This window comes from Fusarium graminearum, chromosome 4 (genome assembly GCF_000240135.3).
Source record: "Fusarium graminearum PH-1 chromosome 4, whole genome shotgun sequence".
Classification (NCBI taxonomy): Eukaryota; Fungi; Ascomycota; class Sordariomycetes; order Hypocreales; family Nectriaceae; genus Fusarium; species Fusarium graminearum.
Window position 1 is genome coordinate 2,929,777 of NC_026477.1, and position 16,960 is coordinate 2,946,736.

Consider the following 16,960-nt stretch of genomic DNA (forward strand, 5'->3'; position numbering starts at 1 on the left):
TCACTCATCAAACTCCAAATGTCTCAGATGCCGAATACCGGCAACAGGATTTGACCGACCAGAATCAATACGAAATAAGTTTGATTTGATTTTGAATTATTCATATTCCCATCCAATATCTTGTAAACTTCTATTGCCCTTCTTGCCCTCCTCGTGGCTATGCAAGTGCTCGCACCGGTTCTTATTCGACGTGGGATATCTCGACTACCTATCGGTTCACGGGCTGCTGCAGCGTCGAATATTGGCAACTCGCTGACGGCTCAATTGACCAGAGAATCTATTGGAGGAAACATCTCGACTCGATCTGCTGTGCATAAAGTACAGCTGCACGCCATGTCTTCTTCGGCGCAGAATGAGCTGCGGTTTAGTGAGTTCTGTCGTACATAATGGAGCCAAAGTGAAAAATACTGACCATTGATTCCAGAGAACCCAAGGATATTGTAAGCCTACATGAACACTGTATAACGCAGGAATCCGATATTAATATGAGTTACACAGCGTCTGCGACATTCAAGAAAAGTTTCGCAAAGTCATATATGAATTTGACAGCATGTATGCTTCCCTCCATCCCATACAAGTAGTTACCGTCATACTTACCGATAATCAGTGTCCTCACCACACAGAAACTCGTCAAATTCGCAAACTCTCTTTCTGTCCCTGTTATAACCACAACTCAAACCTCAGCTAAACTCGGTCCTACTGTGTCATCTCTTGCCCAGCTCCTGCCTTCAGCACCTCATGACAAGACCAAGTTCTCCATGGTTATCCCCTCCGTTGTTGCCGATTTACCCCCGAACTCTGAGATCGCTCTAGTCGGCATTGAGTCTCACATTTGCATTACCCAGACAGCACTTGATCTGCGCAACGCCGGCCATAAGGTTTATGTCATCGCTGATGGAGTATCTAGCTGTAACCCCCGCGAGGTGGGCATTGCGCTGGACCGGTTGCGCGCTGAGCCTGGTATCACAGTGACTTCAAGCGAGAGTTGGATGTATGAGTGCGTGGGAGATGCGTCACACTCGGCTTTCAAGGGACTTTTTGGTGTCGTCAAGGAATCAATGGCCGACACTAAGAAGGTCTGGCAGACTTTACCTCCGGAGTCTAAGATCTAATCAACGGCGTATTTCATGATAGACTGACGACAGAGCCTTCCACTACATAGTTTTGCATAGCACAAACACCATCAGTTACAAATTTGTTTTATCTTTAGTTGAAAGCAGGGGATAACAGCTCCTGTGGCTCTGTCCATTTATCCCGTGAGATCAAATCGACATTCTTATCATTATCATCCTCTGTCCAGAGTCTGCGACCTCTACCAGAGAATCGCTCCTCTGAGGCTCAAACTAGCTATGATCACGATAGATCCAGACCATCGTCTCTGAAAGGTCTTCATACCTACAAGATCAACAAGGAAACTAATAATAAAGAATGAAAGACGAGAAGTCATTGTTGAAAGCTTTCTACTCTGAGCCTGTGGTCGCCTTTGGCTTCGATACTGGTGTCATCCACGAGAACGCTGAAGCAACACCGACTGGGTTGGCTGACCTGGGCAAAGCACTGTTGGAGTTCCCGTTGCTGTTGTGTCCCTCGCGATTCACAGGCGATAATGAAGACTGCGACTGAGATTGCGCCTTGTGCTCGGCACTGCCCACGCTCATCACGCGTTTGGCCTCCCATCTGTTAGTAGGAGTGACACCATTCTCGCCAGCACCGGCTTGACTTTTACGCCGGCTGTCCGTCGAACCTTTGGCTGAAGGAGAGGGGTCATAGGAGGAGCCCACTCTCGAGGCTGACTTTTGAGGCTTGAGGACTTTCATGTTGCGACCCCGACCAGCGGGTTGATATCCGCTTAACGAACCGTCTCGCTGTGGACCGTCTGCGCCGTTACCTGGCCCGTGGCGCCAGGATCCCCAGATACCAGAAGGAGGCTCCCGCTGACTAGTCTCGGATGCACCGTGTTCAGTGATGCCGTCTTTGGGACTAGCTGCGTCTCCATTGGCGACTCTCCGAGACCGCTCACTCTCTGCACCAGATAGACTACCCCTAGAGCCAGGGCGCTTGTTGAGGGCTGCCTCGTTTGCCATTGGCGACATTTCGCTTCGAGATTCATAGCCCTGGTTGTTTGTGCGCTCCATATCGTGAATGCTTTCCTGGCTAGCTTGACTGAAATCACCGGAGACGAAAGGCGCAGCATTGGCGTTCAGCTTGGGCTTCTCAGGAACCAAGTTTGTGGTACGAATGTTGCGAAAAGTGTTCTCATCTTCTGGACGAACAAATGGGATCTGAAGTCGTTCTCGCTCGTCGCCACGAAGTGTCATGGTATTCTGAGAAAACAGAATATCGGCAGAATGAGCTCTGAGAACATCGCTGCCCAGATAGATACGGATAGCCTTACGGTCTGCCGCATGAGAAGGCTGCTCTGTGATTCCAGACACCTCGAAAAGAACAGTAATTGAAGGAACAGGAGGCCGAGGGCTGCTGGAGCGGCTACCATGGTGCGTGGAAAGAGCTTCTGCAAAGTAGACGTTCAACCTTACACGATGAATATTGTCGACGTCACGTTGGATCTCATCGACTAAATCCAATTTCCTTAGCAGCGAAAAGTCAACCGTGGACTTTTGCGAGCCACTGCAGACGTCAGCATAGAGGAGTGTAGAATGGCCAAAGTTAGGGGTCAGCCAACACCGTACGATTGAGGGCACTGTGCCAAGGACGAAGAGGGCAGGAGGAGGACCAGGAATATCGAAAGAGTCATCATCATCGTCGCCAACAGCGAAGTTGTTGTCGAGGCCTAAGCTGCTAGCTCTACCAGAGGCAACAGAGTGGTGGGAGTGCACAGAATGCCCTGCAGAACTGTGTCGACCATCGGACTTGTGGGATAGCGAGCGTTCCATCATAAGACCGCTTCCAGGACGCACAGGCCCAAAGTCTCCTGAGTGGCGATTCCCTGGGCCACCCCAGCTTGATCCGTGTAAGGCGCTCTCGTCGAATCGAACACTATTGGCCCGCGAAGCAGCCCCGCGACGAACAGGCTCCTCCTCTGCTGGCCCAAGATGAAGGGATCCCAAAAGTTCCTCGCCTTGTTCGTCCAGATCATCAAACATATCATTGTGCGGGATAGAAACAGGTCCTGGAGTTGTGTTAGAAAACAACTGGCAGCATTGGGCAGTTGGCTCACCTGTCTGGGGAGTGCCACTCAAGACTCCAGGGAAAGGGGAGTTCCAGACAGATTTCAAGGCAGCATCGTCCGCCTGCTTCTTTTCCAATCGTAGAAGTCGTTCGGCATGGTTGCTCTGGGCATACTGCACTTGCTTCACTTCCATCTGTAGAGTGTACAGATCTTCGCGAGAAACGACAAATCTAGGATCCATCCCCAGAACAGAATCATACAATATACCAATTTGTACAATATTGGAAGTGGCTGATCAACCGCGGAGATCTCAGTAAAAGGGGGCTCGGGTAAGGCGAGAGAAAATCGAGATCGCTGGCAAGGAATGAATGGCAAACAAGATGATCAGGCTCAACCATACAGCATGGGCTTGGAGTCCGCACAGGTTCTATTCGCCAGTCAAACAGTTTGGCACTTCCGACCTCGATCCCCAGTTAAAAAATAGTTCACGAGGTCCTCCCTCCCCGCCGCATCGCCTGGTGTAAGCCACAGGTCCCTCGGAAAGCAGAATGCGACCTGGAGAATTGCTTGATCGTTAGGAACGATGATCGTGAGTAAACGGTGGGCCGGTTGCTTGGTGTTATGTCTAGGCAGATGGGAGGTCAAGTTAGGGGCGCTGGCTCCAGGTAGTGTGAACTGGGATCGGTCGTTGAAGTTTCGGGCGTATTGTTCAGTCGCACGTTATGATTTGCTGTAGGTGTTCGTAGTGTAGCAAGTTACTGGTCACAACAAGTGCCGTCGGGTGTTTTCAGAGGATTAAGAATATAATATGTCGAGCTTGACGGGAGGCGAAAGCAGAAAGTAAGTTACTATTGAAGCGTCGATTCAACCCGATCTTGATATGCACGATAAGGTCGGGTTTGATATGCGTTTGGGAGGCGCGAGGAGAGGAAGGCGATTGTGTTCGAAGCGTATCACTTATAGAGCAGAAGATGCGACGTCGGGAGTTTTCCGTGGGCAGAAGGAGTCGTATACGGGCTTTCGGTGGACTTTAAGGACTTCAAGGCAGGAAACAGGGCGAATTGCTAAAAGGGGAGGCCCGATATGAGGTTTCGAGGTTGAATAGGTTTCGAGGGATGATGGATGAATGAAGCAACCTTGGGGTGGAGCTACGTAGTTGAGTTCAATGGAGTTCAAGGCGGGCCTAACGTGGCGGGTTTTTTGTAGCGTCTGTGGCGTGTTAATGTAGCCCACTAAACCACTATAAGCATTGAACGTCAGGGGATCTACGTAGGTAGGTGCGTATGTGCTTCTTAGGTGAAGTAGAGCTAGGTAACTAACGCATAATACCCAAGGCAGCGCATCCGATTCACATCCCCGCCTCACATAAGCAATGCCGATGTATACCGAAAAGATTTGAATGATCAATAGGTAGCAATGGATTGGTATGAAAAAGTAAAAAAACATATGTCTAGCCCTTTCTTTATAGAAAGCTTCTATTGCAAGGCTCAACTTCCACAGGTTAGTGGTGGGGTAAGGTCATCTTGGCATTCATGGATGGGAGGATATCTACCAGACAACCCTAGCAACCAACAGGTAGGCTATTAAGACGTTCGGTTGCAGGTTAACAGCGAGCCAAAATCTGTCAGGATAGCACAGTCGAAATTACCAAGAATTGTTCGAGACTTAGTACGTTTAGTTGTGGAATATGTCCGGGGGAAAAGATTCGGTATTCGGGCGCTATACCACCCAGTTTAATCGCCAGTGTTGAGATCAGCCTGGAGCTCAAGAAGCTCTCTCCAGTCAGGAATCACGAAACCCCTTCGATCCTCTCCTGGAAGACCGTGCCACTCTTTTCCAATGAATGGCTTCAGGGTCTCATAGAACACTTGATATCCAGCACCACTCATGTGAAGTCCATCGTGAAGGAGACTGTCCAACCCCCCCTGCTTGCCATTCTTAGGATCGCCCAGCCATGGTCCGTCAGGCGTGTAGTCTGAGGGAGCAAGGGAGATGGCCTCATCCATCAGGCCTTTCCACAAGTCGACAAGGATCACACCAGGGTTCTCTCGTGCGACTTCACGGGCAACTTCAGAATAGGCAGCGCTGACAGTGGACATTCGAACGGCCCCTTTATGACCATTTGCAATGGACCGAGGCGTCGCCTTGATTTCGTCCAGAGGGGGAGGGGTCACCAAGAGAATCTGGGGCTTGTGTGCCGCAATACGTGGGTGGTTGACGATTTGTGTGAGGTTTTTCTTATATCGGTCAATAGGAACGTGTTGCTTGGTAAAAGCATCTGGCAGCACGGCATCATTGGCACCAAACAGAAGAACCTGAGGGTCATTAGTCGATATGTCACATACGGCAGATAAATGGGCTTCCATACCAAGTAATCCATCTTGGGCGAAGAGGTTGTGCGCTCAGCAAAGATCTCGGGAAGGTATCTAAGTGCAATGTCGGTGTTGAAGCCTGAGTAGCCTCGGTTCACAATGTCTAAACGGCGGATGAAGTCTGAGGGGTTTCAAAGTCAGGTTCGTTCAAGTCTGGACAATTCAAGACAGATTCTCACCTGACTGCAGAGCAGCTTGGAAAGAGAAACCCTCCTGAAGATCAGAGCATTGCTGGAACAGAGAGTCTCCAAAGAGAACAACCTGAGGAACTGTAGACTGTAGCACGTCAGTATTTTTCACTATTATATGTAAATGGGAATTCTCACGGCCATTTGAAGTAAGTGTGGAATCTTGTTCTAGTGAAGCTCTTGTTGTTGCGCGAGATAGGCGGGGGGATTTACGTCTTATACGGGACTTGTTGGTGGTGACAACTTCAACAGCCTTAATGATGCGGTCAAATGGAATTTGGAGTCTAGTAATGGATCTAGGCGCCGGACGTCTTAAGCGTTCGGTTTGATGGGTAAACAGGCTCTGTCCCACTCAGTTCTCATATACCAGCCAATAATCTTATCTGATGCACAGTCTTGAGCATGTCGAAGTGGACCAAGACGACTTCCATGCCGATGCAACAAGTCTCGCTATCTGGATAGGCGAATGATGGCCTTCCTTGGAGTAACACAGGGAACGTTTAAGGGAATACGCTTGCTAACCGTGCATCAATCACCTGCAGCCCAAATGCTATATTTTGCCTAGAAAAGTATTATGAGAGACAATACATACTGCAAGGTAACGAGTCGGTCGATGGGGGTGTGTAGAGGTGTGGAGTACTATGGTGTATTTTGTTATAATCCTCTTTGACTCAACAGAGACGTACGAAGAAAGAGCCCTACACATATAATTAGAATATCTATTCTTTTTTTATTTTTTACTTTCAACGTAGGTATGCTCAAGTTTAGTTAACACACTTATTTATGTTTATGGGTAGTGGGGCAAGTTAGTCGGGAAAGATGAAATGTGGATTTATACCTACACGCTAAACCCAGTTGGTTTTTATCGATAACAAAATCTCCAGTCTACTTTTTTCTGTCGCCAAAAAATTTCCAGGTCGACCTACTACCTCATATTTGATGCTATCACCGACCACCATATCAACATCCCCAAATCGTCTACCGCCCAGAGCCTGAGGTTCAGCCCTAATCATCATGGCGACCTCTCTCGCTGCTCAATTGGCGCAGGTAGCCGCCAATTCGAAGTCGACTCTTAACGTCAAGGCGCAAAAGGCTGCCCATTCCAAATCGCTAATCTGGGAGCCTCGAGTTGCCGCTACCCAGAGCTATCAAAACCTTTATACTACCTGCATCCAAGGGTTCGAGGAACTCTGTCAGCTGGATGCTCGCTTTGCGCCGTTCCACTCCACCATCTTCAGCGAGGAGAGCCAGAACCAGGATCGCACCCAGCTCACAGCTGCTGAGAATGAGGAACTGGATCGTCGCGTTGAGGCTTTCCTGCGCCTTGCAGGTAGCCGACTCAGGCTGATGCCTGCGATCAAGTCTATCGAATGGCTCATCCGAAGATTCAGGTAGGAATCGTCTTCTTCATGTGTGAAAGACCGAACTAACACCAAGTAGAATTCACGAGGAAAACACACAGGCTCTCTTACTGACTTTCCTGCCTTACCATTCGATCCCAGCCTTCGCTACGCTACTCTCGATCCTCCCGAACAAGATTCCCCATGACTTTCGCTTCCTCGATCCTTACATCCGTTCCGTCACATCTCCTCCTCGATCCGTATTGGTTCGACAGGCCATCATGCACCCTGTCTTCCTTACGCTCATCTCCGAGTACACCCTCCAATCATGCCGGATGCAGTACAACTATCCTACCCTGATTTCTTTCTGGGCTGGTATCATGACGGAGGCAGTCGGCGGTATCTTGGACAAGACTAGGTCAGGCAGAGCCAATGTACAGAGCGAAAACGACCAAAACTTGCTTCACCGATTGGGACCTATCTTTGCCGAATCATTAGTTATGAAGAAGGTCCCCAGCATTCAAGTCGCTTCATACATGGCCATCGCAGTTTTTGTTGCCAAGGGTAATCTTGAAGATAACGCTGTGACCGCATTCATGGACCAGACTGTCTATGGTTGGACAACCGAGACTGTCAGGCCAGCCCTTGTTGTTCTCGCTACCCTGGCGCAGTACCGATCTGCGAAGCAGATGAGCGGCAAGACCACAAAGGCGTTGATGAAGGTTACAGACATTGGAAATCTTCTCGTCGAGATCGGTCAAGACCGACGAGTTGACAAGTTGGCCAACGGCCTCTGCCTTGCGCTGATTGAGCGACTTACAAAGAAGGGTGACGCGCGAGGTCTAGCGACTATCATCACTATTCTGAGCAGCTCAGTTCTCAAGGACAAACAAATTGCCGTCATTTTCAAGTCGCTTATCTTGACTGCGCATCGACTAAACGACGACAACGATGAAGACGGAGCCCTTCGACAAGAGCTGGGCTCAGCCCTTATCGCTTTGTCTCAAAACGAAGGCAAGTCCGGTGACACTATTCAATCCGTTATCGAGGAAGTCAAGTTCGACATTGAAGAGCTGGAGATGAAACTCGACCTTTCCTTCCGCTCACGGCGACTACCCGAATCAAAGAACGATCAAGATATGAGCAATGGTATCGAGGAGAGGAAGACGCCTCAAGACTTGAGCCTCCTCCTTAAGGAGCTTTCAGGCCGATCCGAATCACTTTCTCCCTGCCTTGTCCCTCAACCTAGTGAAATCTTTGACGAGTTCAGCCACATCTTTTTCACGGTTGTTTCTGAGAGTTCTCAAAACACTGAGCTACTCTCCGAGTTCGAGCTGAACCCCAAGCTTCACCGACAGGCAGCCTTCAAGGATTGTACCTACTTCAGTTTCTTCATCCGTATCTGGACTGGCCCCTACCCAGCTTTGGCCCGTGTCGCAGCTCTAGATATGGTTAAGAAGAGGCTTAAAGCTGGCGATGCAGGAAAGACTGATCTTCAAGCTCTGCTTCCTTACTGCATATCAGCCCTCAGCGATCCCTCCAAGCGCGTCCGTAAATCTGCCGCCGACTTGATTGCTGTTCTCACTGGTCTTTACATCCCTCCTGTACCTGCGAAGGGACTGGAGATTTGGGGCGAGCGAGGCCTCTATGGAAAGTCCAAGGAGTTCGCTTCCTTGGCTTCCGATGTTGTCGCCAAGGTTTTGCACTTGCAGATTCTTCCCACTGTGGAGGAGTGTGTTATGGATCCCGAACATATCACTGCTGTACTTCGCGCCGCCATCGAACAAGGCAAATATCAATCCAAACCGGACTCTTCACTGGACAAGAAGGACCACTTGTCTCAGCCCGGAAGACTGTCTTTTCTCCAATTCCTTGCTTCCCACGTTGTCCACACGCCTTTGATTTTGGTCAAGAGCAGACTATTGAAGGCCGTCAACGAGATCCGAGGTGTCAGCACCACAACAAGAACACAGCTTCTTCTTCCAGCGCTGCAATGGTGGGCCAGCCTTAATGAAGATGAGGCAACCAAGCTCTGCAGTTCGGAACGTCTGGAAAAATCTGATATGGACAACTGTCTCGTTGACATAGTGGTCGCTAACGATGTTGCTGGTCTGGAGTTCTTTATGGAATTCTTGAGGGAGCCGGAGCACACAGAAAAGGCGGGTCTCATCCGTGCCATCTTCGCACGTATGAGGAAGATCTGGTCGTCGATGAAGCCTGACGTCAAGTTCACCGCGGCTGAACAGCTGTTGGAGATTTCCCAAGACTCCGCTGTCTCTGCTGATTCCAAGTCGATCGTTTCTACTGAAGCTGCTGACTTCTTGAGGAACGTGAGACTCACGACCGATATTCTTGACTATTTCCTCCAGTCCATCCCAACTGGAACCAAGATGATTACCGAACCTCCGGCTAACAAGCGACGACGAATCAGCTCTTCTGGAATTGACCGTGGCCTCGTCACTCAGGTCACACCTGAAATCAGCCAGGAGCTGCGAAAGCTCACATTCATTCTGCAGCTGGTTGAGAATTCCGATCCAGCTGAGCACCCTGATCTGCTAAATGGTCTGTTCACTGCTCTTTCTGAGCTCCAGCACTTCGGGACAGTTGTTGGATCCGAGTTAGGCTATTTGCAGAACCTTATTCTTCGAAGCCTTCTTGCCATGATGCCAGTCTACAAGTCCAACAAGAAGCTCAAGATTCACAGCTCTAGTAGCTACGGGGACCTACTTGTCAGATGCATCCAGAAGTCTTCTAGCCCTGTTGTCCAAAACGCTGCCCTTCTCCTGGTCGCTAGTCTGGCCGCTGCCGCGCCGAACGTGGTTCTTCATAGTGTCATGCCCATCTTCACGTTCATGGGTGTTTCCGTACTTCGTCAAAGCGATGATTACTCCGCCCATGTTGTGTCCCAGACTATCAAGGAGGTCATTCCTCCGTTGATCCAATCTATGCGCCAAGGACAAAAGAATCCCCTCGCTGGTGCCTGTGACATTCTCGTTAGCTTCACAACCGCTTACGAGCATATGCCTCCCCATCGCCGACAGGGATTGTTTGTTGCCCTGGTTGAAACTCTTGGTCCTGAGGATTTCTTCCACGCTATCATTGGCATGCTGGTCGATAAATATGGCTCCAGTGACGCTCTGCTGCAATTTGTTATTGAGCTGCTCAACCACTTTAGCATTGCAACACAGCTCCAAACACTCGTCAAGCTGCTCGACCTTATTGCCGACTTGTTCAAGGCCAAGCCTGGTATCTCATTCGTTCTCCTTGGCATCAGCGAAAACGGAGATGACAAGGACAAGGATCTTCAAGAGATTGCCCTCAAGCAACTATCTGCCTTCCCCGTCTTTTTGGCCAACAAGAGGCTCAGATCACAGATTGGAGGCTTGATGGAGAACGATGATATGGAGGCATCAAGGTTGAGGGAGCTCTACGCTACCCTCCTTGAGAACATCCTTGTTCTGGCTGATACTGTCAAGGCGGACACAACACTCCATGGTCGTTGCGGTCAGGCTCTCCACAACCACCTCAACTTGCTCTCCATCGGAGAGTTCATCAAGGCTGTGGAGAACTTGCTTGACAGACCGGACATGGGGCTGCGACAGAAGGTTCTCCGTGCCCTCGAGGTTCGAGTGGAACAAGAAAGCAACACTGATCCGGCATCCAGAGCTGTCCTGCTGGCATTCCTTCCTCAACTTACTGCCGGTATCCGGGAGTCGACCGACGTGCGTTACAAGCACACTGCAGTCACATGCGTCGACAAGATTTCTGAGAAATACGGCAAGAAGGATATCGAGGCTGTTGTGGCCGCCGCTACAACAATCGCCGGTGAGCATTGCTTGGGTCAGCCTGAGCAGCGCCTTCGAGTCATGGCTCTTCTGTGCCTCACCTCGCTTGTGGATGTACTCCAAGATGCAATTGTGCCAGTGCTGCCCAGCGCACTCCCCAAGGCTGTCAAATATCTTGATGAAAGCCTAGAGGATGATGATCGGGACGAGGAGCTCCACGTTGCTAGCTACGGTTTCATCAGTGCTTTGGCTCAGTATCTTCCTTACATGCTTTCAACGTATCTTGACCGCGTCTTGGAAGTCTCCAATAAATCTGCCGAAATTGACTTGGAAGACAACACAAGAGAAAGCCGTGTCGATTGCCTTCACTTCGTGGCCAAGCAGCTCGAGGCAAAGGAGATTTTCTCGGCCCTCGATCGAAACTGGGAGAGTGCCAAGAGCGCTGGATTCTCTGTAAGTTGCACCGTGATACTACAAATTAAGAACACTACTGACTGTCATAGGCCGTTGCTGAATTTCTCGATGTACTGGGCTTGGCTATTGACAAGCATCCCAAGTCCAGCATTTCCAAGAATGCCATGCTACTGTCGAGCATTATCACAAAGGTCTTTGATCTTCGACGACAGGAGCGTGTCAAGGGCGAGTTTGGCGAGCAGGATCTTCTGAGACTCAGTGCTCTTGACGCCAGTGCCAACGACAAGGCATTGAAGATGATTTACAAGCTGAACGACGCAGCTTTCAGACCTGTCTTTGTGCAAATCATCGAGTGGTCGAATTCGGGTCTGCCCAAGAGTGACCGATTGGGACGCTCTCTACGACAGTTCAGCGTCTACGGATTCCTCGAGGCGTTTTTCGGCACCCTCAAGTCAATTGTCACCAATTATGCTACATACATTGTGGAGGATGCCGTTAAGATTTTGACAACGGTGGATCTGAAGAACCCTGAGGAGCGACAGCTCTGGACAAGGGTCCTGCAGACCTTGGGCAACTGTTTCGAGCACGACCAGGATGACTTCTGGCAGGCTCCGGCCCACTTCGGCGCCGTTGGACCGGTACTGATGGGCCAGTTCACACATGCCGGCATGGTGGAGGTGACGGACGATCTTATCCCAACAACTGTGGAGCTCGCCTCGGCGGCAGACTCACAGGCTCATCAGAAGGAGCTCAACTCTGCGCTCCTGAAGCACCTGCGATCCGAGTCTGCTGCAGTCAGACTTGCCGCGGTCAAGTGTCAACAGGCATTGACAGATCGTCTAGGCGAGGAATGGCTATCCATGCTACACGAGATGCTGCCTCGCATCAGCGAATTACAAGAGGACGATGACGAGGTGGTCGAGCGTGAGACGCACCGATGGATCGTCATGATTGAGGAAGTGCTGGGAGAGAGTCTGGATGCCATGTTACAATAGAGAAAAGGGAAGCGGACGAACGGAGTGGAGTTATTAAAAAGCAAGCTTGAAATAAGTAAGCCATGACGTAGAGAGTCTATAGTTTTTAGTTTTTTGCTATGTATGCATCCGTTAATGGATAATTCTTTTTTGTATATGAACACGATGAGGCTGAAATCTGTGACATGGACATGAGTTGAGTGTAAGATATCCGCCAAGTCGATTCTTCCACAGCATGTGAGTCGGATCTGACAACATGCCGAATGCTACGTAGTAGAGAATATTCCACATTCTTGTCTTTATTGTTGTCTTCTCGGGTTCTTGGCTTTGACGTAGTCTCGGCGACACGGAGCAGGACTGTTCCCGGTCAATTATCGTTGGCGGAGCTGAAGCTGGCCTCGCCGGGAGGTCCGGGGGATACTCAGGTACCGACTACAAGGTTTCACTGACGGTAAATCTCCAAGGAGGGAGTACCGAGTACAAGCGCATCTTGGCGTCAGCTGCTAAGGAAAACTACTACGTATTCAATTGCAGTTGCACAAGTTAGAGTGACGATTTAGATCGATACAATATGAGCCTAGGTAGATATATTAAGTTTAAGTAGTTGAGAAGCACCCGCTGAGTTACGGCCCTTCTCAAGCAATTATCTTGTCACGACTCAACTCTTGATTACACAGCCCTTGATTGCGGCTCCGTCAGCTTGAAGTCACTCATAGTCTAAAGCGACAGTGGAGGTCATCAAGCCCACTTACACGGCGAGACTTGCGGTATCACTTGCTTGCGGATTGTCCACACCCATATTCTATCAAACACAACAGCCTCCTTATCGTGGATTATTTGTTGATTCTAACAAGCAAGGTTCTTCGATCACGGAGAGATTAGGAGATAACAGCCATGGTCATGGGGACGAGCCCCATTGCTCTTGCACGTCAACCACGCTTGTTGATGAGGCTCAGTGGACTAAATTCCAAGAGGCTAGCCAGTACTGCGGCTCTTGAAGGTGAGTAATATCTATTCCGTTTGGAATGGCTTGTGCTTTTGTGGATGTAGCTCCAGTCAGTTTAAGAGAGTGCTGTCTCTTGCAAAACTAGAGTTGAATCACTCCCGAATATATTGCCAAACCATCTTTCCAAAACAGCAACTAACCATGAGCTTCTTCTCAGCCCATAAAGAACGGATCGTCGTTTTAGGCTCAGGGTGGGCTGGATATGCTCTTGCAAAGAAAATATCCCCTTCAGCAGCATCCTGTGTTCTCATCTCTCCTCGCTCTCACTTCGTCTTTACTCCTCTCATCGCCTCAACAGCCGTTGGTACTCTCGAGTTTCGTGCCGCTGTTGAGCCCTGTCGAAAACTTACCCATACAGAGTTCCATCAAGCCTGGGCTTCAGATATTGACTTTGCCAACAAGAGCATCACCGTCGAGGCCAACCATCGCGATGGAGTCACAGCTCGCTCGGGTAAGGATCTCAAAGGCCCCGAGTTCCAGATTCCCTACGACAAGCTCGTTGTAGCCGTTGGTTGCTACAGCCAAACCTTTGGTGTCGAAGGTGTGAAGGAGCATGCATGCTTTCTTCGAGATGCCACTGATGCTCGAACCGTGCGCTTAAGAGTTTTGCAAAAGTTTGAACAGGCTGCTTTGCCTAGCACAAACACTGCTGAGAGAAAACGGCTGCTTCACTTTGCAGTTGTAGGTGGTGGTCCCACCGGTATCGAGTTTGCAGCTGAGCTTCATGATCTTATACATGAGGATCTGTCCAAGCTATATCCAGATCTGATGCCTCACGTCGCCATTACAATTTATGATATCGCACCCAAGGTTCTTCCCATGTTTGATCAGAACCTAGCCGCATACGCAACAAATATCTTCAAGCGAGAAGGCATCCGCATCAAGACAGAGCATCACCTACAAGGCATTCGTCGCCAGGGCGATGTCCTCCTCATGCGTATAAAGGAGGAGCCCGAGGAAGTCGCAGCAGGTGTTGTAGTCTGGAGTACAGGGCTCATGCAGAATCCACTCGTTGGAAAGACAGTCGGTCGTGAAGTCGAAGGTTTGGGCAAGATTGCAAAAAACGACAAAACAGGTGGTTTTGCGGTTGACTCCCATCTCCGCGTGCAAGTGGAAAGCAGAGATCTCAATGGTAAAGAGATCACAAAGTCATTGCCTGATGTGTACGCCATTGGAGATTGTGCAAACATTGAAGGCCAGGCACTTCCTGCAACAGCCCAAGTGGCGAGCCAACAAGCAACATATCTCGGCAAGCGATTCAATTCTGGTATTTCGTCACAAGGCCCTCCTACTGCACCCTTCCATTTCCGTAACTGGGGAACTATGGCATACCTTGGAGGTTGGAGGGCGATTCATCAGAATGGCGCTGACGAGCTCAAAGGCCGAGCGGCGTGGATTCTTTGGCGTACGGCGTACTTGACCAAAAGTATGAGTTTCAAGAACAAACTCATGATTCCTTATTATTGGTTAATCACTTGGATCTTTGGACGAGATATTTCGAGATTTTGAAAGAGATATCAGACTTCTCTTGTATGATGCTAGGATGATAAGAATGAAGCCGAAAACTCGCGACTTAGACATAGAAGATGAAAAATGTATTAATAGGTGTTATTGTATAATTCATTAGAGATTAATTCAAATAATTTTTTATTTAATGCCATAAAGTCTCTTTGTGTTCCCGAGAATGAGGTAGAGAGGAGATAGGTAGTCTGGGGAATTGTCCTACCCTATGTCATAGTTTGACAATCACCTCACTTTCTTTACCTCAACAACCTTGAGTCACTCACTCACTCCACTCCTTCCATTCAGTCATTAGAGTTGTTTTTGGTTTATAAACCACGATTGGTACTTTCGGAGTATCTGTCCAGTACCTATCATTTCTTCCGTATGTGAGTTTTCAATCCAATCTTGCCTCTATCAATGACCCCAAAAAAAAACTGACCCCTCTAAAGTCCCTCACAACATCATGACTATGACAGCTAAACCCTCAGTGAACTACGGCCTGTACCTGGTCACAGACTCGACACCAGAAATTCTTGGTGATCGCAACCTTGAACACGTTGTCGAGGAGTCTCTTCGAGGCGGCGTCACCATTCTGCAATACAGAGACAAGCACAGTGAACGAAGCATCGCTGTATACACAGCCAAGAAGCTACACGCCATCGCTCGCCGCTACAATGTCCCTCTTCTCATCAATGATCGTGTTGATGTTGCAGTTGAGGTAGGCTGCGAGGGTGTGCATATTGGACAAGATGATATGGGTATGTCAACATCCCCAAACATCCAACGAATGGGCTGACAATGTCGCACAGCATATGAGGAAGCAAGAAAGCTCCTGGGCCCAGGTAAAATTATTGGAGTGACTGCAAGCTCAAAGGAGGAAGCCCTCAAGGCTTGCAAAGCCGGTGCTGACTATCTCGGCATTGGAACTGTCTATTCCACCCAGACGTGAGTGATATATACACATCTATGTACGGTTCGACCCCTAACACTGGTTCAGTAAAAAAGACACCAAATCCATCATTGGCCCCTCTGGTGTCCGTGATATACTCTCGGCTCTTCATGACGCAGGCTACGGCTCTGTTCCTACCGTTTGCATTGGCGGCATAAACGCCAGCAACACAGCACCTGTTCTCGCCTCGGCTGGTTCTCCCTCCAAGGCTCTCGATGGTGTCGCTGTAGTGAGCGCCCTCATCGCTGCCCCTGACCCGGCCGCTGCTGCCCGAGATCTCCTTAGTAAAGTCGTCACCACCAAGATTCCAGAAGTTATTCGCGCAGTGGTGGACAAAACGCCTCTCTCGCACAACATGACGAACCTAGTCAGTCCAGTGGTGTTTTCGCTATGACTTCTGCTTACATTTTGACCAGGTCGTTCAGAACTTTGCCGCTAATGTAGCTCTTTGCGTTGGAGCAAGCCCCATCATGGCCAACTACGCTGAAGAAGCCGCTGATCTAGCCAAACTTGGTGGCGCTCTCGTAGTCAACATGGGGACTGTCACTCCGGATGGCCTCAAGAACTATCTCCAAGCCATCAAGGCATACAACGAAGCTGGCCGACCCATAGTTCTGGACCCCGTTGGGTGAGTTTTAGACTCGATCGAAGCCGTTCTTGTTAGCTCATAGTTTGCAGTGCCGGTGCCACAGTCGTTCGACGCAACGCCGTCAAAACTCTTCTTGACGCTGGTCATTTTACTATCATCAAGGGTAATGAGGGCGAGATCCAAACCATCGCCGGTGCCACCATTACCCAACGCGGTGTCGACTCCACTTCATCTCTTAGTTTCGCCCAGAAAGCTTCCCTCGTACGCTCCGTGGCCCTGTACCGACGCAACGTCGTCATCCTCACGGGGGCTGTTGACCTCATAAGCGATGGAACCCGCACGCTAGCCATTAGCAATGGGCACCCTTATCTCGGCGAAGTCACAGGTACTGGATGCACTCTCGGTACAACAGTCAGTGCCATGGTTGCTGCATATGACACTGACCCTCTTCTTGCCGCTGTGGCAGGAACTGTTATGTTTGGACTGGCTGCTGAGCTTGCTGCTAAGAGACCTGAGGTTCGTGGTCCGGGGACTTTCGTGCCGGCCTTCCTCGATGAGTTGTACGCCATCAGAAAGTCAACTGCCAGCGGTGACCTGATGTGGCTGAGCATGGCTCAGGTCAAGGCAGTTGAGGTGAATGTCGATGATACTGCAGCTGAATAGGGGTTGAGATAACAGATGTATAAAAAGTTCAAGAAAGATTCCGGAAT

At 49.7% G+C, this 16,960-nt stretch overlaps 6 protein-coding genes across 6 annotated transcripts; 4 read left to right on the forward strand and 2 right to left on the reverse strand.

The window, feature by feature from the left end:
* The first annotated feature begins 22 nt into the window (after positions 1 to 22).
* Positions 23 to 1,961, forward strand: FGSG_07259 (uncharacterized protein). Its single transcript, XM_011328695.1, has 4 exons — positions 23 to 367; positions 425 to 440; positions 499 to 552; positions 608 to 1,961. Exons 1-4 carry the CDS (start codon positions 160 to 162, stop codon positions 1,110 to 1,112), a joined length of 783 nt encoding a protein of 260 aa, XP_011326997.1. The 5' UTR covers positions 23 to 159; the 3' UTR covers positions 1,113 to 1,961.
* FGSG_07260 (uncharacterized protein) lies at positions 1,298 to 3,371 on the reverse strand (the record flags this gene model as incomplete). The annotated part of the gene is made up of 2 exons (XM_011328696.1): positions 1,298 to 3,130; positions 3,179 to 3,371. 2 exons carry the CDS (start codon positions 3,369 to 3,371, stop codon positions 1,461 to 1,463), a joined length of 1,863 nt encoding a protein of 620 aa, XP_011326998.1. The 3' UTR covers positions 1,298 to 1,460.
* Positions 3,372 to 4,863: 1,492 nt separating this feature from the next.
* On the reverse strand, positions 4,864 to 5,834 carry FGSG_07261 (uncharacterized protein; the record flags this gene model as incomplete). Its single annotated transcript, XM_011328697.1, has 4 exons — positions 4,864 to 5,445; positions 5,499 to 5,623; positions 5,682 to 5,778; positions 5,829 to 5,834. 4 exons carry the CDS (start codon positions 5,832 to 5,834, stop codon positions 4,864 to 4,866), a joined length of 810 nt encoding a protein of 269 aa, XP_011326999.1.
* Positions 5,835 to 6,704: 870 nt separating this feature from the next.
* FGSG_07262 (uncharacterized protein) lies at positions 6,705 to 12,331 on the forward strand (the record flags this gene model as incomplete). Its single annotated transcript, XM_011328698.1, has 4 exons — positions 6,705 to 7,081; positions 7,131 to 9,549; positions 9,622 to 11,268; positions 11,319 to 12,331. 4 exons carry the CDS (start codon positions 6,705 to 6,707, stop codon positions 12,222 to 12,224), a joined length of 5,349 nt encoding a protein of 1,782 aa, XP_011327000.1. The 3' UTR covers positions 12,225 to 12,331.
* A 537-nt stretch (positions 12,332 to 12,868) lies between these two features.
* FGSG_07263 (uncharacterized protein) lies at positions 12,869 to 14,718 on the forward strand (the record flags this gene model as incomplete). Its single annotated transcript, XM_011328699.1, has 2 exons — positions 12,869 to 13,203; positions 13,367 to 14,718. Exons 1-2 carry the CDS (start codon positions 13,098 to 13,100, stop codon positions 14,716 to 14,718), a joined length of 1,458 nt encoding a protein of 485 aa, XP_011327001.1. The 5' UTR covers positions 12,869 to 13,097.
* A 457-nt stretch (positions 14,719 to 15,175) lies between these two features.
* On the forward strand, positions 15,176 to 16,913 carry FGSG_07264 (uncharacterized protein; the record flags this gene model as incomplete). Its single annotated transcript, XM_011328700.1, has 5 exons — positions 15,176 to 15,470; positions 15,522 to 15,657; positions 15,710 to 16,028; positions 16,078 to 16,289; positions 16,340 to 16,913. 5 exons carry the CDS (start codon positions 15,176 to 15,178, stop codon positions 16,911 to 16,913), a joined length of 1,536 nt encoding a protein of 511 aa, XP_011327002.1.
* Positions 16,914 to 16,960: the final 47 nt, after the last annotated feature.